Source organism: Chelonia mydas, chromosome 12 (genome assembly GCF_015237465.2).
Source record: "Chelonia mydas isolate rCheMyd1 chromosome 12, rCheMyd1.pri.v2, whole genome shotgun sequence".
Taxonomy (NCBI): Eukaryota; Metazoa; Chordata; order Testudines; family Cheloniidae; genus Chelonia; species Chelonia mydas.
The window spans coordinates 5,417,329-5,443,702 of record NC_051252.2 but is presented as its reverse complement, the minus strand read 5'-3'; the positions used below and the strand labels follow the sequence as shown (position 1 = coordinate 5,443,702).

General features: G+C 45.8%; 1 protein-coding gene across 1 annotated transcript in view; it reads right to left on the bottom strand.

Annotated features, from left to right (window-relative positions):
- The window catches only part of PLEKHG4 (pleckstrin homology and RhoGEF domain containing G4), a 171,228-nt gene that overhangs the window by 70,871 nt on the left and 73,983 nt on the right, over positions 1 to 26,374 (bottom strand). Inside the window, 2 exon segments of the mRNA XM_043526266.1 lie at positions 20,786 to 20,934; positions 23,006 to 23,104. Of these exon segments, the coding sequence (XP_043382201.1) occupies positions 20,786 to 20,934; positions 23,006 to 23,104 (248 nt within the window).

Here is a 26,374-nt window from a genome sequence, read left to right as displayed (position 1 = left end):
CCCCAGGCCTCCTGAAACTCACCCACATACCTGCCGTTCACTCTCCCACCCCTCCACCCCCTAACTCCCAAACCTCCCTCACCTTAGTCCCCGAACCATGCCCCCTCCCCTACCACCCATCCCCATTTATCCCCTCCCCATAACCCCATGCCTCTTGCTGTAGCCCCAAACCTCTAGACCCCCACTCCTGCATACCCAATCACCCCTTCCCTCCCAGGAACCATTCACATCTCTACATTTTTTTTACCCAAAGACTTTGAGAGGTCCAGAGGGGTTGAGGTTCACTGGAAAAGCTGGAGAGTGCAGGGGGTTGGTCTGCAGTGTTGGGGTGCACTGGCAGAGCTGTGAGGTGCAGGGGGTTGTGGTGCACTGGCAGAGCTAGGGCAGCATAGGATGGGCTGGGGGTGTCATGCCTCCCTTGCCTGAATCTCCACTCTCTCTCAGCTCCCAGACCATCCATCCCCATATAGCCCACTCCCCATAACTCCCCTCCACTTCCTACAGCTCAAAACCCCTCTTCACACACTCCTCTGCCCCCAATGCCCCTCCCCTACAAGGAAGCATTCACATGTCTAACTTTCCCCCCTCAAATATTTTGATTACTTTCCCCCCAAAATAAAACTGCCACCCATGACTCACAAACTCCAGCCAGTCACTCAGTCCAAAACGCCTTTTGTCTTAGGTGGGGGCTTATGATTAACCGACCCGTAGTTAGGTTAAGTGAGGGTGAGTTTGCAGCCATTACTCTCAAGGCATTTTGTGTGGTTCATCCAGTGATTGGTACCTCACAGTTTAACAGCACAAGGCAGCAGAAGGAAACAGTGTTTGGGGGGATGCTGTTATAATACCCACTGGCCAGACTCAGATTGATTTTGAAGTCTCAATGAGATCAACAAAAGAAGCTAAATTGGAATAAAACTGGATAATAAAATCTACTTATAGGGATAATCGTACTTCATGTTTGTAAGTGGCCTTACAAGCACTGCCTCGTATGAGAAGACCGGTATCTAGCTCTGTATTCATATTAACTGTTCATTTATTTGCATTCAGCATTGTGTTATCCAGCTGGTTTGTGTTCTCCGAGTAAGAATTACTCCTCCTTTAAAAGACTCAGCACAACTCACAGATCTATGGGGGCAATCCTCATTTATAAACCACGTTCCCCAATTTTGCACACACTCCACATACCCTCTTCTAGACAATCCATTCCTTTACACTACATATAGCGACTATGGCTATACCATTAAATCTGTACCAATGTTAGAATAGTTCCCCCAAGAAGAGCTGAGTGCTCCCAACTCATCCATATGAACAGTCAGGCCTGTGGGAAGAAGCAGGCTGACCCAGAAGCAACCAGGTAGCAAAGCTGGTGTCTAACATAGACAACACAGGATTACTTTTTCCCTAATATTTTTAAAAAGTCAGGATTTGCAGCATGTAACTAAGCACCCCACACAAACCCGGCACACTGCAAATACCGAACAAAAATTAGCCAGAACCTTGAATTCTTCCCCATATAACACGGTCACTGACTCGCTGGGCACTTGCTCATGCAAAGGTCTAATTCAGTAAATAGCAGCAGCGGCAGCAGCTTCTCTTGGCTACAAGCTGGGATTCAGCAGCTTGCCCTTCCTATCACTGTAAATCCCGCTGTGTGCGCTATTTTCCATTTATGGGAATTTTGTCCCATGGGAGAAAGCCACCTTTCAGGACCGTGAAGCACTGCCTACCTTCACTACAGCACTGGGGATCCAAGGAGACACCTCAAGAAGCAACCAAAACTTACCTAAAAAGGCCTTGAACGCCTCTGCCTGTCTTTGAGAAGCTCAGGAACTGCTACTGCAGCCTCCATAACACACCTGTGGAATGTGCTCAGTATGAGAACGGCTGTGCACTCCTTTATGTACAGAGCAACAGGGTTTGTGTAACTGTGAAGTGAGTGCTTTTCACCAGGCTCAAACCACCATGTAAACACAAAGAACAGGTTGGACTCTCCGAAAACAACAGCCTGGAGCGAAGGTATGTGTCTAGATAGAAATGTCGCTGTGTGCATCTTTGCATTTTGCCCTAGACCTCACACAAATGGATGAAAACATGGAGCAATTACCTGCTCACCGGGGAGAGATCAGAATACATTCTTTCAAGAGAAATTGACAAAATATAACATGACCTCCCTTCATAGATTCTAAGGCCAGAAGGGACCAGTATGTAATAATAATGGTCAAATCCTGAGGTCCTTAACCAGATTTGCAGAATGACTGAGGCCACGTATACCCAACAAACTTTGGTTGACGCAAGTTACGTAGGTATAAAACTGTCACAGTTAGGGTATCGCTTGTGCGCCGGCATATCTGGCTGCTTGCGTTGGTGCTACACATACTCACCAGGAGAGTCTGTGCTGTTGCAAAGTGAAGTGCACTGTGGGTAGGCGTCCCAGTGGGCCACACGCCACGATCCAGTGCAATGCCTTCTGGGGAATTTTTGCAATGCATTGTGGGGCACACGCGCTGCACAGGGGTCAATTCCTGTTCCCTACCCATAGGAACCCTATTCAGTTCCCATCCAATTCAGTTCCCATCGTGCAATTTTCTCCATCCCTAGCTCGGCATTTTCACACGTTCTTTTTTCTGTCCCACAATCCTGTGCAGCACTTTTTGCTGTCCACCATCCGACAGAAGCCTGGAGTCTCCACAGTTCTGCACGGTTATCGTGAACGTTTCAGAGACACGGGAAGAACCACAGCAAAGAGGGGCAGGACGATTTCTTTGAGGACAGATTGCTAAAGTAATAGCAAAAAACAACTCAAGGTTGTTGGTGGTGTTCACGGAGCAGCTGCAGACAGTGGAGCGCTGCTTCGGAGAAACGAGCGCTGACTGGGAGCATTGGCTCTGCAGTGCTGCACGTATAGCCACGGCCTTACTCAGAGTCTTCGCTGACGAGGAGCTAGAACCCTGAATGCCAAGAAGTGTGGATTCTGGCAAACTCACAGGGGTCAGAGCTCTCTCGGGCCTCAGTCTTCAATGGCAACCGTTTATGGGCAGTCAACAACACAATTCAGCTGATCTCAGCCACCATACTGCTGCATAGGCAGAGAGGAGAGGAGGTTCCCAAATTAGTGAAGTTCCAAACCACATAATGTCTTTATAAAATAAAACCAACACGCTGAAACTGCACCTGGAAGTATTAGGAAGCGAGTGCTGCACATGGAGCACAAGAGGTACAATCCCTTTGACCATCTTAAATATCTCCTCTCCCTCCTTGGCACTAGCGCCATTTACACACCTATTTCATAGATTTTCAGAACAAGGGACCACTCCTTTGACCTCCTGCATAGCGCACACCATGAAACATGGTTGAGTAAGGCGTCTCTAGGCTATATCGTTTCGAAAGACATTCAGTGGTGATTTAAACACTTCCAGTGATGAATACACCATGTTCCTTGGTGAGTTGTCCCAATGGTTAATTACACCTCCCTGGAAAAGGAGAGTCTCATCTGAAGTTTGAATTTGTCTAACTTCACCTTCCAGCCACTAGCTCCCATTCTGCCTTTGTCTGCTAGATTAAAGAGGCCTCTGCTATCAGAAATCTTCTCCCCATGTAGGGGCTGATGGACTTTGATCAAATCACCTCTTATCCTTCTCTTTGACAAACTATACACATTCAGCTCCTTAAGTGACTCACTCTCAGGCAGATTTTCCAGATCTCAAATTCGCGTAGCTTTTCCCTGAACCCCCTCCAATTTCTCAACATTTTTTTGAAGGGTGGACACCAGAACTGGACCCAGTCTCCAGTAATGGTCTCACCAGCGTTACAGGTAAAGGTAACACTGCCTCACTGCTGGGCAAGGCACTTGTAGTTAGGGTTAGGGTTCCTACGGGTAGGGCTCCCCGCCCTAGTGCTATGCTTCCTATGGGTAAGGCATTTAGCGTTAGGTTTCCTATGTCCAGGGCCCCTGGACTTAGAGTTAGGGTTCCTATAGGTAGGGCTCCCCACCCTAGGGTTAGGGTTCCTATGGGTAGGGAACATGGATTTAGGGTTAGGGTTCCTATGGGTAGGGCTTCCCGCTCTCAGGTTAGGGATCCCCTGGGTGGGGCACTTGGAGTTTGGGCTAGGTTTCCTATCAGTATGGCTCCCCGCCCTAGGGGTATGGTTCCTATGAGCATGTCAGTTGGACTTAGGGTTAGGGTTCTATGAGAAGAGTTCTTGAAGTTAGGGCTAGGATTCCTAAGCATAGGGCTCCCCCCTAGGATTAGTGGTGCTAAGAGTAGGGCAATTGGAGTTAGAGTTAGGGTTCCTATGGGTAGGGCTCCCCACCCTAGGGTTAGGGTTCCTATGGATATGGCTCCCCACACATTGATTGGGGTTCTTCTGGGAAGGGCTTCCTGTCCTAGGGTTAGGGTTCCTATGAGAAGGGTTCTTGGAGTTAGGGTTAGGATTTTTATGAGTAGGTCTCCCCACCCTAGGGTTAGGGTTCCTATGGGCAGGGAACATGGATTTAAAGTTAGGGTTCCTATAGGTAGGGTACGTGGAGTTAGTGTTCCTATTGGTAGGGCTTCCCGCCTTAAGGTTAGGGTTCCTATGCCTAGGGGACTGGGAGTTAGAATTAGGGTTCCTATGGGTAGGGCACTTGGAGTTCGGGTTATTGTCCCTATGGGTCAGGGGGAGGAGCTAATCTCACTCTGGCTGGTCATATACAAATTAAGGATTGTATGGTTCACAAGAGATGCCCATTTACAATCTTAACAAGATCCCAAACAACAGATGCTAGGGGCTGGAGGAAAAAACAAAAACAGCGGGAGTTATCTTTTTTTGGAGTAAGACAATATATTCTGAAACTATATCTTGGGTACAGATGAAGCCTCAGGTATTCAAGAGAAATATCCAACATAACAAGAGAGAAAAGGTGGGTGAGGTAATATCTTCTGTTGGACCATCTTCTGCTGGTGAGAGAGACAAGCTGTTGAGCTACACAGAGCTCTACTTTAGGTCTGATCTGACGTTGGTCTAATAGAAGATATTACCTCACCCACCTTGTCTCTCTAATATCCTGGGACCAACATGGCTACCACAACACTGCATACAACATAATAACAAGTCGTGTTCAATAAAGATGAACCTTACTATGTTGTGGGTGCATATATATTATCCATCATGCACTTGATGTAATTCTAAGAATGTATATAGAATATATACTGCACTGATAAATTAGCACCTCCGGTCATTTTTCTTTATTTAGTTTATACTTTATTTAGTATAATTAAAGTATTACAAGATTCTCAGTTTAGTCTGGTCACCTTTGCAGGTTTAGTGTGCTGTACTATAAATCCAGATATTTTCCTCTCCGTGAATATACACAGTTGTAGCAACACAGCAGCAAGTTAGTTCAGTGTAAGAAGACTTAAAAAAAAAAGTGTAAGCTTGTCCAAGGACAAAAATAGAGTGCTCAGTGGCATTTGTATCTCACTCAGTGTATAGAAAATTTAGAGAGACTGTTGCTAAAGAAGAAAACTGTTCCTCAAAAAGCCTTAGAAGCATCTTATGTTGTGGCCACGCACACTGGAAAATGCAACCCAGCACACACCAGAGGAGACCCTTCTACTTCCAGTAGCAATAGACATATATAGAATTAGGACGGGGATCAGCCATGGCACTGAAAACCATTCCTATGTCAAAGAATGCCACCTGTCAATACATTGATGACATTGCAGAAAACATGCAGGACCAACTGATAGAACAAGTTAAGAAGAGTCATTATTTTGCACTGCAGCATGAAGCTGACACAGACTGGCCAACATGGCTCAGCGTCTGTGTTATGTGACACTAGTCAAAGCAGGTACAATAGCTGAAGAAATTCTACTTAACAGGCCCACTCTTCTCACTGAAATTTTAGGCTGAATCGGAACATGCCAAAAAATTTGATATTTTCAAATGATAGCTTTAAAATCCCAAATTAGATCAGATTATATAATTAAACCATATGTGGTTGAATACAGTCACAAAACCATCCAAACTCTGGTAACCCTCTTCAATCTAATGTACTCAGTTGGTTTAAAAAAAAAAGAAGAAGAAGATATTTGGCTCTGGGGAGCCAGCAAGTTTTAAAATATTTGTAAGGATGCCGCAGTACGAAAAAGTTTGGGATCTCTGGTGCTAGAGTAAATGGACACAGAGCACATGTCGATGACATGGTGATTGAAAGAGCAGCAGCCACTGGGCACCTCATCTCTGTGAGAGCTCCCACTTTTTCTACACAGCCGTAGCTGCAATAATGGACGTGCAATGGTGAGAAATGTTGAGCTCAAGACCAGGTTTTAGTGACTCGCCTCCACTCACCCCGCAGCACCCAGATCACACTCTTTCATAAGGACTCACACGGACGCTGCCTCACCTCAGCTGGCTTGTCAGTGCTTAAGATGAGAGTCTACAGAGTAGGTGTCTAAATCCCCCACAAACTAAGCAGTGAACTAGAGTATTTACCAAAACTAGTGTCGCAATGAGTTTGCTCTGAGCTGGTATGCAAAATAAAACGCCTCTTAAATACATATAATTTACCTGCCAGAGGAGTTCATTTACTGTTTGAAATGGCACTGAGGAATTTCACGGGCAGTAGCAATGTCCGCTATTGCAGGCAGAATCCATAATTTTTATGCTGCTATTATTTATCTACATTATTTGTCTGCTCTTTGTCTAATGGGAACAGCAAGACTAGCTGAAATTCCTAGATTTGCATTTCAACACCAGCCATGCCAAAGCTACTGCACCAAAGGATCTGCACAGTAGAACCTGAAGGCTTCCATTGTCCACGCTAATGAGCCTGCATTTAGTATGCCAAGTACAGTAAGCTGAAATCTTAGTTACAAACACAGATGTACGGTACTTGCAGCTGAAAACATTGCCTCCCAAGGACTCTAGTCAGCAGAAATTACATGCTGGCTACCATGTCACGGAGGGCTATGGAAGATCCCAAGTGGGTGCTGCCAGGCTCAGCACTCAGGGGTCACTTTTGGGGGCTGCAAGACCATTATTAGACAAGATTCCCCCATAGGCTGGACTGGGACAGGAATCTCTTCATTTCCCTAATTTGATCTGCGCCTGATTGACGAAGACCATCTTCTACACATGGACATTATTGGGGCAGGAGGAAAAGCAGGTTTAGGGGCTCCATGTACACTGAAACGTGAAGAGACCAGATAGCTTTGGCTCTTGATCTGCACTACGCTAAGGGTGGATGTAGCGGGGTGGTAACCCGCTCCTGCCCTGTGGCGCTTAAAAGCCAGCCCTGGGAGAGAGCCAGGGCTGAGGGCAAGAGAAGCTAGGCTGATTGGGGAAATGGCCGCAGCTGGGCCATGCCCCTATCAGGCCGCAGCTGGGCCTAGAAAGGGGCTGCTAGGCTGAAGCTTAGCCAGAGTTTCTCTCTGCATGCAGAGAGGGAAGGGCCTGGCTGCAGGGACCTGAGGGAATACCTAGATTGGAGCAGGGCTGAGGGGGAAAGGCCAGGGGAGCTCCGGCCTGGAAACCCCCAGCTGCGAGACCTAGATTAGGGCCTATTAGGTACTGGGGCTGCAAGCGGGCAGCCCACGGGTAGACAGAGGCAGCAGGTCCAAACCCCTTTGCCTGTGATGAGTGGCTGATACACTGCAGTCTGCCCTGGGGAGAGGGGCTAAGCGATGACTGGCAGTAGCCAAGATTGAGGTGAGGTGGGGGTAGTGGGGGGTGGAGTTTCCCGGGGAGGGGAGACCCTCAGGGATTGTTGGGGTTTACTGCCAGGGTGCAGCACCCCAGTGGGGGGGAGGCACTGGGTCCTGGGAGGGACTGGGGCTGGCAGTAAGGCGGATCACCAGATGGCAGAGGGCGCTCCAGAGGCTGACGAGCTAATTCCCAAGGACGACCAGCAGGAGGCGCCGCTGGGTGAGTCCGGCTATTACAGTGGATTAGAGTACAAGGCAGCTGGGGAACATCCAGTGAGGGTACCAACAGACATCTACACTGCAGTTGTCTATAGGCCTAGGTGAAACTTCAAGATTTTGTCTGACAAACACAGATTTACACGCCACACCATGCTCTTCTCAGGTAACAACATCTCTTACACTGATAGTGTCATTGTCAATTTCTGAGACAAGCCACTTACCCTTCAGGTTTAGAAACTCAGTTAGAATGCCCCAGGTCAGGTCCCCAGCTGTCACATACAGGGAGATTGCTCTATGTGCCATGGAAAGCACGGAACCGTAAACGAGCATGCTAGATCGGTGGGGAGGAGGGAAGGGAGCCAAAACTAACAGCTGGGGCGTGGGGCAGGGTGCGGGATGTCTCATGACTAAAGAATGACTGAAGTGAGTTTTTTTTGCAATATATTTCCAAAAGGTGTTTGTCAGATAATACCCCACTACAGGGAGTACAAGCCTGCTTCCTTTCCAGGCCACCGATGTGGGCTCCTGCATATTTTAGTGCATAGGTCATTAACCTGAAAGAAGGCATTAATTAAATGTTTTCCACTGGGTTTCTTTTGCTTTGTATTCCCACTTTAGAACTTGAATTTTCTGTCACATTAAGCCACGAGCTAGCAAGGAAAATTAGGCCTTCAGAGCCAGCAAGCGTACTGAGGTTATCCTTCATAAGAGTTTTGCTTAGTGTGGTTTAGTACAAGCCCTGGACAAGGACGGAGCTGGCCTTTCACTCACGGCATCCAAATGAGAATGATTGTAAACTGTATCAGTCCTTTCTATGCCTTATCAATGAACGTTATCAAAGTGACACAGTCAACTGAAAAGCCACACTGCAGTGTGGCATGGTTTAGCTACTATGAATACAAGTATTGACTATCACCAAGACAGATTAGAGAAATCTATCATTTCCTCCATTGTTTCTGTTTGATTACTTTGTGTCTTTGACTACACCTTGTGCACAGTCGGTCTCATTACCTCCCAGCACCAGCCAATTGCAGTGAGTCACATTCCCCTGTTATGTCAGGCTTCCACACCGCAACAGGAGACAGAACAGAATTTTAAATAACAGGAAAGTGTGACTCAAGTGACAAAATATTGGCAGGGGGACCCGAGAGTAAAATGTAAAACTGTGTTTAACTCTCTTGTAAAAACTTAGATTTCAAGTCCTTTTAAATAAAAAAAAAAATTGTCTAATGACTGATAAAATTGTACAATCCACACCCAAAAGTTAGGAAACGCAAAAGCTAAGGTTGTCACAAGAGTGCCCCTGCCCGTGGGTCTCTATAAGTCACAGAGCCAAATTCTGCTATTTTGCCCCAGTATAAATCTGCAGCTACTTCCCTACTAGTTCTAAAGGTCAAACAGGCATAAGTAGAGATTACTGACCTTACGCAATCACTGCAGTCTTTTGACCTGCGCCCCACTATGGGTGCTCCGCTTCAGGTGCACGTGTGCCTCTCATGCCCTTCATTAGAGGTTTTTCGGCTAGCAGTGCCCGTTCAGCCTGCACGTGCGCCCTTTGCCTTCTAGTGCCAGACACTGAAGCTACACAGGGATGCCCGGGTGAACTGACCTTGGTTTCTTTTCTACCCAAATGTCTCCACAGAGAACAGCCCAAAGCAGAGGGGAAGGAAGGGCGGGTATCCTATCGATAGACTATCCACAGTCTGAGCAGAAATCATGGATCCCTGGGATCTATCTGCGAAGGAGATGAACAACCTGGCTGACCTTCAAAATTGCTTGGTCCTACCCAAGTAGGAGGCCAGAGCCCTTCTAACATGTAGGGTATGCAAACAGGACTCCAACAAAGAGTTGTGTGGCTTCAGGAAAAACACTGGTAGATGAATAGATTGGTTAAGGTGGAACTCCGAAAGAACCTTAGCTAAGATTGTGGGGTGTGGGTGTAAAGAAACCTTATCCTTGAAAAATACAGTGGGGAGGGTTGGGGGAATCTGCCATCACATCACCAATCTCCCCGATTCTGTGAGCCGACGTGATGACTACTAAAAAGGTCAACTTCACAGATAAATGGAGTAGAGAACAGGTTGCTGTAGGTGTGAATGGATGTTTCATAAGGTAACTGAATACCAGGTTGAGATCCCCGCTTGGGGTGGGTCTCTAGTCTGGGGGTAGAAATTTCCAAAACCTTCAAACCCAGATGATACAGGATGAGCAAATATGGAAATAGATGAAAGTCTGATACTGCAGACAAATGGAGCTAACTGACCTAACTGATAACCCCAATGTCTTCGGATCCTGCTGATAATGCGGGATGATTGAAAGAGGCACAGATCCAGGCAGCAAGCAGCGATGACAGCACCAATGGGAGAATCTCTTCCATTCCTGCAGGTAAATCATATGGCTTGACTTCTTCCTACGATTCAGTAACACCTGTTGCACTTCCTTAGAGTTGGAGGATTCTAGCCCTGTGAACCATCACAGAACCATGTCCAGGGGTGGAAAACTCCTAGACTGGGTGAAGCATGCAAGGGGTGGTTGGGAACTTTAGTGGTAGATGGATGCGTAGATGAAGCAGGTAAGGGTACCCAACTTGTCTTGGCCAGGTTAGTACTACAAGGATAACCCTGGCCCTGTCCTGTCTGATTTTGTTCACCACCCTCAGTATCAGTGGAACTGGAGGAAACAACAAGCAGACCCTTCTTCTAGGGCAGAAGAAAGGTGTCCCCCAAAGAGTGGTGGCCCAGACTCCCCCTTGAGCAGAAAAGAGGGCACTTCTTGTTCCTGGAGGTGGCAAACAGATCCACCTCTGGCAGACCCCATCTTTGGGACATGCTATGGAGGCCTTGAGAATCTAGCTCCCATTTGTAGCCCTATGAGAAGTGCCTGCTGAGAACATCAGGTGTGGTGTTCTGAACACCTGGGAGGTAAACCACCAAAATTTGGCTCTGCTTCATGGGTTCAGCCCACAGAGAAGGGGATTTTGCTCCTCCCTGTTTGTTGATATAGAATAGGCAGGACATGCTGTCCATCATGACCCTGTCTGATTTGCCCCTGATGAGGGGTAGGAAATGGAAGCTGGTGTTCCTGACAGCCCTGAGCTCCAACAGATTCATGTGGAGATTGTTTTCCTGAACTGTCCATCTGCCGGAGACATGAGAGCACTGAGATGAGCCCCGCATCCCAACAATGATGCATCTGTTGTTAAAGTTAGCAATGGAGAGGGGTGACAGAAGGGAAGGCCTGCACAGACATTGAGTTGATCTTTCCACCAATTCAGGAAGTTCCTTGCTCATAGAGGAACCGTCACCTGTCCGTCCACGGTGTTGCTGACCAGAGAATAGGTCATTCTGAGCCAGCCTTGAAAGCTGCGGAGGCGTAGCCTTGTATGATTGGTCATGACAGTGTAAGCTGCCATGTATCCCAGGAGCTGAAGTACGTTCCTTATAGTGGTCCAAAGACTCCCCTGAATTGTCTGTACCAAACATGACAAGGTTATGAACCTGTCTATGGAAAGGTAGGCTCTGGCTGCCAATGAGTTCAAAAAAGCCCCTATCAACTATACCTTTGTTATGGGGGTTACCATGGATGTCCTTACGTTTAGCTAAAGACCCAATTTCTGAAACAGAGCAAGGGCCGTCTGGGTGGAAGACAGCACCGCTTCGTAAGAAAGGCCCTTGAGTAACCCGTTGTTCAGGTATGGGATGACCAGGATCGCCTCTTGTTGGAGTTAGGCAGCAACTACCTCCAGGACCTTGGAGAACCTTGGGGCAGAGGAGAGACTGATGGGAAATGATCCTGGCCTATAGTGAATTATAAATATTTCCTGTGCAAAGGGTGTATCGTTATATGTAAATAGCCCTCTTGTAGATTGAGGGTGGAAAACCAATCTCTCTTGTCCAGTGAAGGAATTATAGATGCCAGAGTCACCACTCTCAACTTCTGAAGTTTTACAAACTTGTTCAGAAGTCTTAGATCTAAGAATGGTCGCCACCCTCAATCCTTCTTTGGTACGAGGCAATATTTGAGTAAAATCCTTTGCCCCTGTGAGGGGCAGGGATCGGCTCTATTGCTCCTAATCAGAACCTAGAGTCCACCTCTTGTTAGTACAAGCTCGTGAGTGGGGTTCCTGAAGAGGGATGGGTAAGGGGAGTTGAAGGAGGGAGACACATAAAATGGATGGTATAGCTCTATGAAATGATCTTTATGATCCACTTGTCTGTAGTAATCTGCTTCCAGGCATGTTGCAAATGGGAAAGGCAGTTCTCAAAGGGAAAGTGATGGGCATTTGGGAGAGGCTATGAAACCAGAGATACGGAGAATTCAAACCCTCGACCAGCCCATCAATATTGCTGCTTAGAAGATGGTTACGTAGTTGTGAAAGGCAGGTGGGAGGCCCTCTTTCCCTGAAATGTATGTCTTTTCCTGGTGGCGGGGGCATCAGGGGATCTGTGGAATCCAGAGAACTGAGAAGGACATGATCTCCGGGAAGTTTGTGACCTACTGTCTCTTATCTGTAGGTGTGTATATGCCCAGGAAACAAAGTGGCACTGGAGTCCTTCAGTATATGCAAGGACTCATCTGGGGTCTCCGAAAAAAGCCTGAAGGGGAGGTCCTCAATGATGTTCTGTATTTCTTTTGGAAACCTCAAGGGCTGGAGCCATGATGCCCTGCACATAACTACCGATGTTGAGATGGACCTGGCGGCAGTGTCCACAGCATCCAATGACGCTTGAAAAACAGTCCTGGCCAATAACTGGCCCTCTGAAATGATGCACTGGAATTGCTCCCTGTGTTCCTATGGCAGGTGTTCAATAAAGGCCAATAATCTATTCTGGTTTGTGAAATTGTATTTTGCCTTGACCATCTGATAATTCACAATCCTGAACTGCAGGGTTGCTGAAGAACAAACAGATCCACTCTCTTTTGGTCCTCCTCCTGTGGAGCAGATCTGGAGAAATGCTGCCTGCCCTGCTCGTTTACTGTACCCATTACTAGGGAGTTAGGTGGAGGGTGGGAGAACAAGAAATCAGTGTCCCTAGGAGGGAAGATAATACTTTTTATCCAGTCATTTACATGTGGGAGGAAGAGTAGCAGGGGTTTGCCTCACAGTCTTAGCTGGACCAAGGAGCACCTCATTGATGAGCATCGCCACCCTGGCAGGTGTTGCTGACTGTCGGATATCCAACAGCTTGTGTTGTGAATCCCTGACCTCTTCTTGTGGAATATGGAGTGTGTCAGCTACCCTCTTTATGACGTCTTGAAATTGCTGAAAATCGCTGGCCATGGAAGGTGGTGGAGGCATAACCACTTCATTTGGATATAAGGATAATATGGGTGTTTGAGGGGTGGCCTCTTTATCCACCCTGCCCCCTGTTCCTCAGATGTCTCCTCCTGTGCAGGGGACTGGTTGGGGAGAAGAGGACTGATCAACCCTAGTCTCCCTTTGAGATGGCACTGGTGGTCTGGAGAATTGCTGTCGGTAAGCAGTCCAGGGATCCCTTTTTGGCCACTGGGGAGCCCCCATAGAAAAGGGTGGAGAGTCCTGTGGTGCCAGGGGACAGTAGCAGCCTGGAGACAGAGATCTTGGTACCAAAAGGCATTCAGTATCCGTGAGAAGCAGGGATTCCGACTCATCCATTATGAACAGGTCCCTTGCATATCTAACCTCCTGCTGTATCGAGTAGGGCATTGGTACCGATGCAGCAGCCGAAGCTGAAGGCATCATTGATAGTAGGTGCCAATGGAGTCTGGCGCCACTGCTTGCTCAGTACCCAGGTGCCAAATGGGTAGGTGCTGACAGCAGGACTGAGTCCGATGGCATGGGACCAGGGTGCTCATCCTTGCCCTCCTTGTTCCGGATAGAGAGTAACGAAGCCCCACTGGAGCCATGTCTTTTCCTGGAGCTCCAGGGCTTTCCAGATCCCACAGTACCCGATGAGGAATCCTTCAACTCAACAGTAGCAAACCAAGAGGTCAAGGCTTTGGAGATCTAGATCTTGCAGGGGATTTGGGATATTTAGGAGAAGGTTACTTCAGATGATAGTCTGTACTCCTCTTTTTAGGAGCCCTCTCAGAAGCCTGCAATGACCTCCCCTTCTTAGGGGAAGCCTGAGCCAAAGCGGAAGAGGCACTGGATCTGTCCAGAGACAGATGTAGGTGGAGTTCCCTGAGCTGACTCAGAGGCTGGTCAAAGGGAGCACTCCATCACTAACAGACTGAGCTTAACTTTCCTGTTCTTCCTTGCCCTTGACTTGAGGGAGATGTGGGACTCCCCCAAACAATGGACACGCTGAGAGTATAGCCTCACAAGTATAGCCTCTTGGCAGGAGAGGCAGCGTCTGAAGCCTGGCGAGCCAGGCATGCCCTGCCAGGAAGACAAGGCTCGTCAAGGAAAAAGAGGAGGCAAAAAAAGAAAAAAAACTGTCCTCTTACTGCTAACACTTACAAAGTAACTGTAACTACTAACAACTAATAAAACTTAAACTATAAGATGACGAAATAGCCAAGGCACGCTCAAGGCAGGCACGCTAGAGCTCTGTCTCAGGCTGAGGTAGCAGAGAAGGAATTGAGGGTGGCTCGCCCCCACATCCCTATGTAGCCTTGGTGTCCTGCATAAGGAGGCACAGGGCACATAAGCCGAACAGGCACTGCTAGTGAAAAAATCCCCGATCAAGGGCTTGAGAGGCACATGTACTTCTGAAGTGCAGCATCCAGAGGGACACTATTCAAAGAACAACCAGCTTTCTTCAAACCCGATTAGAGTGTATGTTTCAAAGGGGTCGGCAATATAAGCCCAGTTTGAGTAAAATTAGTCCCATAGTTTTAAGACCAGGAGCGTGTACAATCAGCAAACCAGTTTTTAGAACACTGAATCACAGAATGTCAGGGTTGGAAGGGACCTCAGGAGGTCATCTAGTCCAACCCCCCTGCTCAAAGCAGGACCAATCCCACACTAAATCATCCATGCACTCACCAAGCTGGGCATGAATAAGCAGGAGGTCTGTAAGGGGCTAAAACTAGCCCTGCTTGTGTGGTGGGTCCCCTGGCAGAAAAACGAGTGAGGTTCCCCCATTTAAAGGGGTGGGGTTCAAACAGTCCACAGGTACAGGATGGGAATGGAGCTGCATGAATTCCGGGCTCCTCTGCCCTGCAATGGAACGCATAAACGCTCATGTGCAGCTACTTCAGCCAACACATTATGTGGATTGTAGCTTCAGCAATCACACTACGGCAGGGGTCTCAAAGCCCCGGCCCGCGGGCCATCTGCAGCCTGAGAACCTCCCCGTTGCGGCCCGCAGCGGAGAGACGCACGCAGCCACGCTGCTGGCACCGCCCCCCGCAGCTCCCATTGGCTGGGGGAGAGGGACAGAGATACTGTCACTAGTTGCCAGGCAGAGTCAGCCCTGGAGGCAGCATCATTAGTTGCCATGGAGGCAGCATCACTTTTTTCCATAATGAATATAAACAAGTCAAAATACCAAGCACAGCTCTCTGAAGCCCACCTCGCTGCAAGCCTGAAGCTGTCAACTGCTCAGTCACTGAGGCCAAACATCCACAAATGGACAGGACTTAAGCACTGCCAGGTGTCTGGCAAACTCTCTGGCAGGCAAAGAATTGTATAAAGAAGTATGACGGTTTTATGATTTCCAAGAAATTCAAAATAAAAAATACAATATAAACGTTTTCTTTTCGGAACACCATCTTGAGTGACCTTCTTGGCCTGCTGGGAGGAACTGAGGTCTGGCGCTGGCCTTAAGGTAAATTGAGTTTGAGACTCCTGCTCCATGGTTTGGAGGAGTAGGAGGTCTTCCCTCATCCACAGATGTCTATGCTAAGCCAGGTTTCTCTGGCTGGGCACTGTCATGAGGATCTGGCCCCATTGACTTCAGTAGGCACGAGATCAACCCTTACTGACCAAGCAGAACAAACACCTACTACACAAGCTCAGCATGCACTGCACACAGAACTTTGTCCGGTCAAAGCAGCTTGTTTTCCAAAGCAAACAAAGCGGCTGGTTGTCCAAAAGGGCTCTGCCCACATTAAGTTTCAGAATCAGTCATTTCCCTATAGCTTTGTCTACGTGAGTGTAGTCAGGATTTTTTGTGGGAGAAATATATTTTCCCGACCCTCTCTGAACTCCCAAATGGCTAAACTATCCATATCCAATGCTGCTTTTAGAGAGAGGCCCCTTTGCTTCCCCCCCCCAACAAGTTTGCACATTTATTTTCTTTGCTAAAGTCTGATGTGTTCCAGTATATGCCAGATAGCATTTTACTAACCCCATTAAAATTTTTAAATGGGATATTCTTTTCCCGAAATTTCCCATTGGCTCCATTTTCCTTTCCTTGTTCCCCTTTGTCCTCTACAGCTCCCATCAGCTCTACCTGCTCCTCTTCCCCTCTCCACCCCAATCTCCCCCTCTTCCCACAAGCACAAATATAGGTCCCACACCCTTCTTCTCCTTACTTCTGAAGGACCATCCCTGGCCCTCTCTCCAAACCCACCCTCTCTCCCTGTCCCCATCCCTCAAGTCAAGGGCATCTCTCTCCTCTCTCCCAGGACCCACCCTGTCCCCATCCCCACCTCTGTCCCTCTCATGCCACCATTCCTAACTTCACACCCTTCTCCCTTCTTGCCCCTGTAGCTCCCCTTCTCTTGCTATTCCATCTCCATAAAAATCTCAGCCATCCATGACCTCTTCATCGCTCTCTCCCTGCAGCTCATTTGCAAAACATCGAATTTCATCTTCCATTTTGTCATCTAGTCAAGTGAGATCCCTTATAACTCTTCGCAGTCAGCTTTGAACTAGGGCTGTTGATTAATTGCAATTAACTCACGCAATTAGCTCAAAAAAATTAATCACGATTAAAAATCGCATTTTAAACAATAGGATACCCATTGAAATTTATAAAATATTTTGGATGGTTTTCTACATTTTCGAATACAAAGTGTACAGTACTCACTACATTATTTTTATTACAGATATTTGCACTTTAAAAATGATGAACAAAAGAAAAAGTATTTTTCAATTCACCTCATACTAGTACTGTAGTGCAATCTCTTTATCGTGAAAGCTCAACTTACAAATGTAGATATTTTTGGTTACATAACGGCACTCAAAACCAAAACATTTTAAAACTTCAGAGCCTATAGGTCCACTCAGTCCTACTTCTTGTTCAGCCAATCACTAAGAGAAACAAGCTTGTTTACATTTATGGGAGATATGTTGCCCGCTTCTTATTTACAATGACACTTGAAAGCGAGAACAGGCGTTCGCATGACACTTTTGTAGCCAGCATTGCAAGGTATTTATGTGCCAGATATGCTAAACATTCGTATGTTGCCAAGAAGGCCAATGGCATTTTGGGATGTATAAGTAGGGGCATAGCGAGTAGATCGAGGGACGTGATCGTTCCCCTCTATTCGACATTGGTGAGGCCTCATCTGAAGTACTGTGTCCAGTTTTGGGCCCCACACGACAAGAAGGATGTGGATAAATTGGAGAGAGTCCAGCGAAGGGCAACAAAAATGATTAGGGGTCTGGAACACATGACTTATGAGGAGAGGCTGAGGGAACTGGGATTGTTTAGTCTGCAGAAGAGAAGAATGAGGGGGGATTTGATAGCTACTTTCAACTACCTGAGAGGTGGTTCCAGAGAGGATGGTTCTAGACTATTCTTAGTGGTAGAAGAGGACAGGACAAGGAGTAATGGTCTCAAGTTGCAGTGGGGGAGGTTTAGGTTGGATATTAGGAAAAACTTTTTCACGAGGAGGGTGGTGAAACACTGGAATGGGTTACCTAGGGAGGTGGTGGAATCTCCTTTGTTAGAGGTTTTTAAGGTCAGGCTTGACAAAGCCCTGGCTGGGATGATTTAATTGGGGATTGGTCCTGCTTTGAGCAGGGGGTTGGACTAGATGACCTCCTGAGGTCCCTTCCAACCCTGATATTCTATGATTCTATGTCCCTTCAAGCTTTGCCCACCACTCCAGAGGACATGATGCTGATGCTCATTACAAAAATATTGCATTAATTACATTTGTGACTGAACTCCTTGGGGGAGAATTGTATGTCTCCTGCTCAGTTTTACCCGCATTCTGCCATATATTTCGTACTATGGCAGTCTTGGATGACGACACAGCACATGTTCGATTTAAGAACACTTTCACTGCAGATTTGACAAAACACAAAGAAGGTAACAATGTGAGATTTCTAAAGATAGCTACAGCACTCGACCCAAGGTTTTAGAATCTGAAGTGCCTTCCAAAATCTGATGGGGTGTGGGGCATGCTTTCAGAAGTCTTAAAAGAGCAACACTCTGATGCGGAAACTACAGAACCCAAACCACCAAAAAAGAAAATCAACCTTCTGCTGGTGGCTGACTCAGATTATGAAAAGGAACATGCGTTGGTCTGCACTGCTTTGGACAGTTATCGAGCAGAACCCATCATCAGCATGGACGCATGTCCTCTGGAATGGTGGTTGAAGCATAAAGGGACACATGAATCTTTAGCGCATCTGGCATGTGAATATCTTGCAATGCCAGCTACAACAGTGCCATGCGAATGCCTGTTCTCGCTTTCAGGTGACATTGTAAATAAGAAGTGGGCAGCATTATCTACTGCAAATGTAAATAACCTTGTTTGTGTGAGCAATTGGCTGAACAAGAAGCAGGACTGAGTGGAGTTGTAGGCTCTAAAGTTTTACATTGTTTTATTTTTGAATGCAGTTATTTTTGTACATAATTCTACATTTGTAAGTTCAACTTTCATGATAAAGAGATTGCACTACAGTACTTGTATGAGGTGAATTGAAAAATACTATTTCTTTTCTTTTTACTGTGCAAATATTTATAATAAAAATAAATATAAAGTGAGCACTGTACACTTTGTATTCTGTGTTGTAATGGATATCAATATATTGAAAATGTGGAAAACATCCAAAAATATTTTTATAAATAGTATTCTATTGTTGTTTAACAGCGTGATTAATCATGATTAATTCTTTTAATTGCTTGACAGCCCTACTTTGAACTTAGCTGTCTTAAGTAACTTTGTATTGTCTGCAAATTTTGCCACTCCATTGTTTACTCCTTTTTCCAGAATATGTTGACCAGCACTGGTCCTGTACAGACTCTAGAGGGACATCACTATTTACCTCTCTCCACTGTAAAAACTGGTCATTTATTCCTACCCTTTGTTTCCTATCTTTTAACCAGTTACTGACCCATGAGAGGAGCCTCCCTCTTATCCCATGACTGCTTACTTTGCTTACGAGCCTTTGGGGAGGGACTTTCTCAAAGGCTTTCTGAAAGTCCAAATACACTGTATCCACTGAATCACCCTTGTTCACGTTTGTCGATCCCCTCAAAGAATTCTGATTGGTGAGGCATGATTTCCCTTTACAAAAACCAATGATGCCCAAGTAACTTGATTCCTGCCTCCAGTTGGCCCGTGATATCAGCCTCCACAGTCCACTTGCTAGATTTTCAAACAAGTACCTTCATGCTTTCTCCTATGCTGCTCTTCACACCTGGGAGGAGCACCCATAAACATCCACATAACTAACTCATTAACATCTTTAAAACTCTCGTTTGTTATGATGCCTACAAAACACTTGGTTAGTATTGTCTCATTGTTTCCTCCCCTATCGGTCTTGTCTGTATCTAGCTGTTTTCTCTTGTCTTTTACTTTAATTGTAAATTCTTGGGGGCAGGAAGCATCCCTCTGTTCTGTGTTTGTACAGTGTCTAGCACAACAGAGTCCTGGTCCATGACTTGGGCTCTTAGGTAAGACAGTAACACAGATAATCTATATAATAAGTTTCCAGGACTGTCACTCTGAAGCCTAGAATGTCTGTACAGTCAATGTAAAGTATGAAAACAGCACTGTTTGGAGCGCTTTTCCTTCAGAATATCACCAGGTTGTGTCACCACTGGGATTCATGGCCTGTTACCATCCCATTTTTAAGGTGTCAGCCATCTTGACTTTACGAATTACACCTGTGTGGTGTACAGCTACAGTAGGGCATGAATCTATGCCATGCCAAGAGTCCTAGACCGCTGCGACATCAGAGGTAACTCAACCAATGTCAACCCTTACTCTGCAGCTAATCTGCATGCCACAATTTCCCTAGTTGTATGAGGGAGACTGCACAGATAGGATTACTTGGCCCAACTGCCATACACGGGGCCACAGCCCAGACTTTCAGCTACTAGTAAACAATAATAATGCCATGCCAGGTATATTTCCCTACTGTGCCAAGTACAGTTACGTGCAAATCTGAGAGAACTGAAACTACTAACATTTGTGCCACATTTGATTTCATGATGCACACATGCAAGGAACATCATTTATGGGTGCAAACTGCACCTACAGCCAGACCTCCGCGCATCAGAAAATATCCCATCATGTACAGGCCAGAAAATCTCTCTCGGTGAAAGAAGCTGTTTGTTACATATTGAAGCTGTATTAATTTAACATATAAACACTGCTGGTATCACCACTTAAGACAATTTTGTAAGAAATTTATGGTATGCAGATGAAATCCAAGCATAATTCTGGGCAGGAGCAGTCCACCCCTGCACAGGAAAGGGTTTGGTTTTAAAATGGAGCTCAGCATTATCTAGAGGAACCTACCCTGCAGGTCAGTAGGAATTTTAAAGAGACAAGACAGTTCTTGGTATTTGAAAAAAAATCAGGAAAAAGCATATTCATCACATTCTTCATTTCTGCTGTTTTCCCCAAAGAGCCGTCAAAGCAGGAAAGCTGCTATTGCCCGGGGACTTTTTGCTTAGAAAGCTTTTTAATCTTTCCCCACAAACAGTCTCCGTCTGCCTTTGTTTGACTCCCTCTCCTTCTTCCCTGCCTTCCTATGGACTCACCTGTAGTCCTCGGTGACAGTGACACAGGACTCCTCCTTCCTCAGCCGAGCCAGAAGAGCTCCGCCCTCCAGCTGCAGTTTAACCAGCCGTGTGTCATCAAGGACGTTCTTCATTAATTGCCTATAATTCCTCAACAAAACACTGGCCTCCTGAGGAGTCAGAAGAGCAAAGCAAATACAGTTATTTAGCTGTACAATGTACAGGCATTAGCAGAACAAAGAAAACACACCTTGCCCCAATGGTACATCTCAACCCTACCCTTGAAAAGCCTCCTCTCTAAGCGCTAGAGGGGGAAATTCAGTCCCCATTGCCCTTTCAGTCCACAGCCTGTCTGTCCAGGCTGCCAAGAACAGTGTGATAGTGGTGTTTTGCTCTCAGTGTTCATTTGATTGATTTGGCTCTAGAAAGAGAAGCCTTCCAGCTCATCCTCATTTTGCTACCCGAAGCCATTGCATGATAGCCATTCATCTCCAAGTGATGGACCTCATTGCACCCCAAGTACTGGCAACAGGTTCCTCTCTGATGGCACATGGTGTTGGTGGATGTGCATGCAGGAGGAGGAAAAATCTGGTACAGCATCTTTCACAATCTCTGCTGGAGGACAGGATGAATGGCAATAAATTTTAGCTGCTTGCTCAATGACAAGGTTACATAGATTGGTATAACTCATGCGTACCTTGAAAATACATTTTGGGCTTAGTAACAGAAAGCTATTGTTGCAGAGTGGTACTGATGTAAGGCTTTCTACAGCTGCAGAATTACACTCGAGAGAAAGAGGGAGATTTTTTCAGAGTGTCCATTTTAACACCCTCAAACCCCACAAGCTCTTGTACAAACAGGATTTAGAAAAGGCTGTCTCTTAGGAAGGATTTTGTAGTTTTAGATGTCAACCGCCACGACAATAAATCTTGGGAACAAGTGACAGGCACAGTGCTGTAATTAAAGGCTCTTTGTTTCACATTTGCCTTCTAGCAAGGCCTGATCTTTCCTCACTCTAAACTAGCTTCCATTTGACTGGCATGGTTAATTGAATTTCTAAGCTATTTAATGGTAACTACAGAGAGAACAATTTGTCCTGTTCTCCTTGCCTTCCTTTTATCATACCCCCTGCCCCTGCCGCCCCCTCCCTCTGTCCTTGAAAGAACAGACTGGAAAGGATATGGACTGTACAGCACTGCTTTCTTTCCCACTGAAATCAATATCTCATCAGTTATCTCCTTTCCTCTGGTCTGGCAGCAGGCTCTTCAGAAAGACCAATGAGATGACACCCCTCAGAACAATGCCCTCCCCTGAGGGGTTTCCAATAATGACAGCACCAAGTCACTTATTATTTCAAACAAATCAGTACTCTCTTTGGACATGAAAATGGTCATCAGAGACTCACTTTACTCAAATGTCTCTTTCCTTAACAGCTAGAAATCCCATTACAAATCACACTGGCATATCACCACACAGCTGATTAAGTGGAAATCTCCCCCAGCATTGGGACAGGAGAACAATGACAAGGTTACATAGATGGGAGTTATACCAAGCGACTCATGGCCAGACACCATACCGGGTCTGCTTATTATAACAGGGAAAAGAACAATAAGTATGAGCTTTTAAGCAAAAGTGCATCCAGAGAGGAATGGAAAGAAAACTAGAAATGAACCCTGTAAAAGCCTTCATAATGCTCCACTGCTGAGTTTCCCTCTTCCTTCCAGGTCCTCTTTCATGGCAGTATGCGGACCTTAGCGTTTTTTGCATTTCCTTTTCACAACGCTTGATTTTGTCTCTATGTGCCTCTAGCCTCACCCATATCTTTTCTTTACTTCTTGTTCTCTTAGAAATCTGAGCCCCAGAACAAACATTACAATAGCTAGCTCACTGCTAGAGTGGGAGGGGCCTCGGATTAGGCCCAGGACGCAGAGAGCTGTCCTATGACAATGTGGCTTAATTTTGATGGTAAATTTAATTGCTCATTTTAATCCCTTTTTCTCTAATCCAGATATGAAGCCCCATCTTCCCAATCTCCATACAAACACTTAGCCATTTGGACACCAGGTTTAACTTTAAAATCTTTGCTCTACCTAATTTACTGAGAATTTGAGTATTAAAAAAAAATTAAAAATGCTGCATTTAGCGTGAGCTGCCATTATAGCATTAAAATTTCAGCCTGGCAGCCCCTGTCTAGCATCCTGCTCTTTGTGCCTGTGTCTGGCACTAGAAGACAACACTTACCTCAGCTCTTTCTGGTAATCTACAAGACTCCATCCTCTGAATGGCCCCCTGCAGGAAAGCACAAGCGCCCTGACATCCTTGTAGCAAATGCTCCAGTTTCTGATGGGGAAAGGAACAAGGCAGAGGTTACTGTCAGCACGGTTTTCTTCAGGACAGAACAGAAACAGCAGCTTGCAGGGAGCTATTGGGATTGGTAGAAAGATGTGGGTGGACATCTAGAGTGGACCGATGGCATGGTGTATGATGGGTTCAGGGCTCTGGCTGCGAAACTTATGAATTTTGGTTAATACGACAAAGTTGCTCTTATGAAAACTGTTGGATCATGGAAAGCTGGGCTGAAAGACTCCGAGAGGAAGAAGCAACCCGACAGGTACAGTCCTCATGAGTCAGGGGACCCTGCCTGCCTTCCTGAACACCAGCGGTCCCCCAGGACTCCCCAGAGAAGAGTGAGCTATTGAGGGGCATTGCAGTTAGGGTTGGTTGTGCTGTATATGAGCTGTACTGCTTGTGCTTTAACTGTCAAATAAAAGAGCAATGATGCTAGACTCCGGTGAAAAGTCTCTCTGTGTGTTATATGTCTCATGCCTCCTGCAAAATTTCAGCTGTAACCCAGGAGGCTCACCCCTTGGGCGTGTTAAACTATGGGGGAGTCTGAAGGGTCAGCTGTGAGCCAAGGGGTTGGGCAGCAAGTTCTCAGTGTGGGGTGACAGATACAGTGTCTGCACCCTGAGGCTGTGCCTATGGACCCCAAAGACTGGGGCAGTAGTTGGGCTCCATTTAGGCTCCAGAGTTTAAAACACCCAGGGATCCAGAGGCTTGGGTTCCCTCACAGCAGTCCAGTGGGTAGTCAAGACGGGGTGTTCGAATGGGACCTGAGACAGTGTGGTATTAGAGAGAAAAGGTGGGTGCGGTAATATCTTCAGGTCAGACCTGAAAAGCTCTGTGTAAGCTTGAAAGCTTGTCTCTATCACCAACAGAAGTTGATCCAACAGAAGATATTACCTCAGCCACCTTGTCTCTCTAATGTCCTGGCACAAACATGGCTACAACAACACCGCATACAAGTGAGGTATTAAGCTTTTCATGTCTTGAGTCTGGGACGGCTGCATTAGCCACAAGTGACCAAACCAGGAGTTTAAATAGGTCATCCCATGGCAGGTCCAATACAAATCTAATTTATTCCCACCCCAAGCTATTATGGATTTTGTTTGTGCCATGGTTTAGAGAAGAGGGATTCTGTAACATTCTTTTAAGATCTGTATTTTTTTCAGAAAGAATAGTTTTCATATCCTTCCTCTGGTAAATCTAAATTGCTTCAGTTATAATGTATTGACCCTGGAGTGACAGAAAAAATAGAATACACATTTAAGACTTGTATGCATGACCTAAGTTAGCTACTCTACACATCAGGGTGGTACAATTTTAAGGCCTGACACCTGGCAAACCTCCAGAACTAGATACAAACGATTTATACCATAGAAAACCTGCATTCTCAGCTCTCCTCTGGGACCATGGTGGTTCATGAGATATCGCCCCTTAAAAGTGTCATTGATCCAGGTCTGAATACTTTTGTCGTCAGCCTATAACCAGTGAAATTTGGGGGCAAATTCCACATTCACAAGTAGGGTCTTATTTTTTTAAAAAAAGAGGAGCTGTTTGAAGCCGCTCCCAGGTTTGGAATGTTGTGAGCAGCGCCGCTGGAGACGGATTAGTAAGCAGGATGCAGGTGAGCTCATCAGAGATGTTAAATAAATAGTGTTTGGCATGTGGTTGCAGAGCTACAGACATTTATCACTTGGGTCATGGTCACATTCAGTGCATCGATTAGCAGCTGTGCCGTCAAATTCCTGTATGAACTCCCCCCTCAGCTACAGCTTTGGGAAAGATATTGACTTGAAAATGTAAGAAATGTGAAACAAGAGGTGGCCCTGGACTCCAATATTCTTCCCCAGATTCTTTCATTTTATTTCCATATATTTCGCTAGCTATTCCCCACCGTCTCTCATGCCCAATACGTTCTTGGAACATACTGGGGACAACTTTCTGTTTCAGAAGGTGGAGGAGATAATGAGGGAGATAAGTATTTTAGACTTGCTTCTAACAGGGAGGAATTGGTTGTGAATCTGAAGGTAGAAGACTATTTGAATGAAAGTGATCATGAAATAATAGATTTCATAATTCTAAGGAAAAGAAGGAGTGAGAGCAGCAGAATAAGGACAATGGACTTAAAAAAAACAGACTAACAAACTCAGAGATCTGGTAGGAAAGGTCCTATGGGAAGAAAATCTGAACCATAAAGAAGTTCAAGAAAGCTAGAAATTTCTCAGGGAGACTAAAATAAAGGCATAACAGCAAACTATCCCAATGCAAAGAACAGGAAGAATAGCAAGAGGCCAATATGGCTCTGTCAGGTGTTCTTTAATGACCTGAAAATCAAAAAGGAATCCTACAAAAAGTGGAAACATGGACAAGTTTCTAAGGTGGAGTACAAAGAATAGCACAAACATGTAGGGACAAAATCAGAACGGCCAAGGCACAAAATGAGTTACACCCATTAAGGGAAATAAAAGACAATAAGAAAAGGTTATTTAAATACATTAGGAGCAAGAGAAATACAAAGGAAAGTGAAGGTCCTCTCCATAGCAGAGAAGAAGAACTAATAGCTGATAAAAATCAAGAAGGCTGAGGCGTTTAATATTTTGGTCTGTAATTTTCACTCCATGCATCTGAAGAAGTGGGTTTTTTACCCATGAAAGCTTATGCCCAACTAAATCTGCTACTCTTTAAGGTGCCACCGGACTCCTCGTTGTTTTTGTGGATACAGACTAACACGGCTACCCCCTAATACTTTGGTTAAGGCTTTTGATACAGTCACACACGACATTTTCATAATGAAACTAGGGAAATCTGTTCTACAAGAAATTACTACCATGTGGGAACACGACTGATAAAGACTGTACTCAAAGAGTAGTTAACAACGGCACACTGTCAAACTGGGAGGGTGTATCTAGTGGGATCCTGCAGGGGTCAGCCCTGGGTCCAGAACTATTCAATATTTTCACTAACGACTGGTATAATGGAGTGGAGAGTATGTTTATCAAACCTGAAGATGATGCCAACCTGGGAGCGAACTCTGGAGGTCAGCATTAGAATTTAAAACAACCTTGACAATTTAGAGAACTGGTCTGAAAGCACAGGATGAAATTCAATAAAGTCAAGTGCACAATTCTGCACTCAGGAAGGAAAAAAATCAAAAGCACAACCACAAAGTGGGGAGCAAGTGGCTAGGTGGTAGCACGGCTGTAAAGGTTCTGGGGGTTATTGTGGATCGCAAATTCAGTATGCAGTTGCAAAAAAAAGGTTAACATC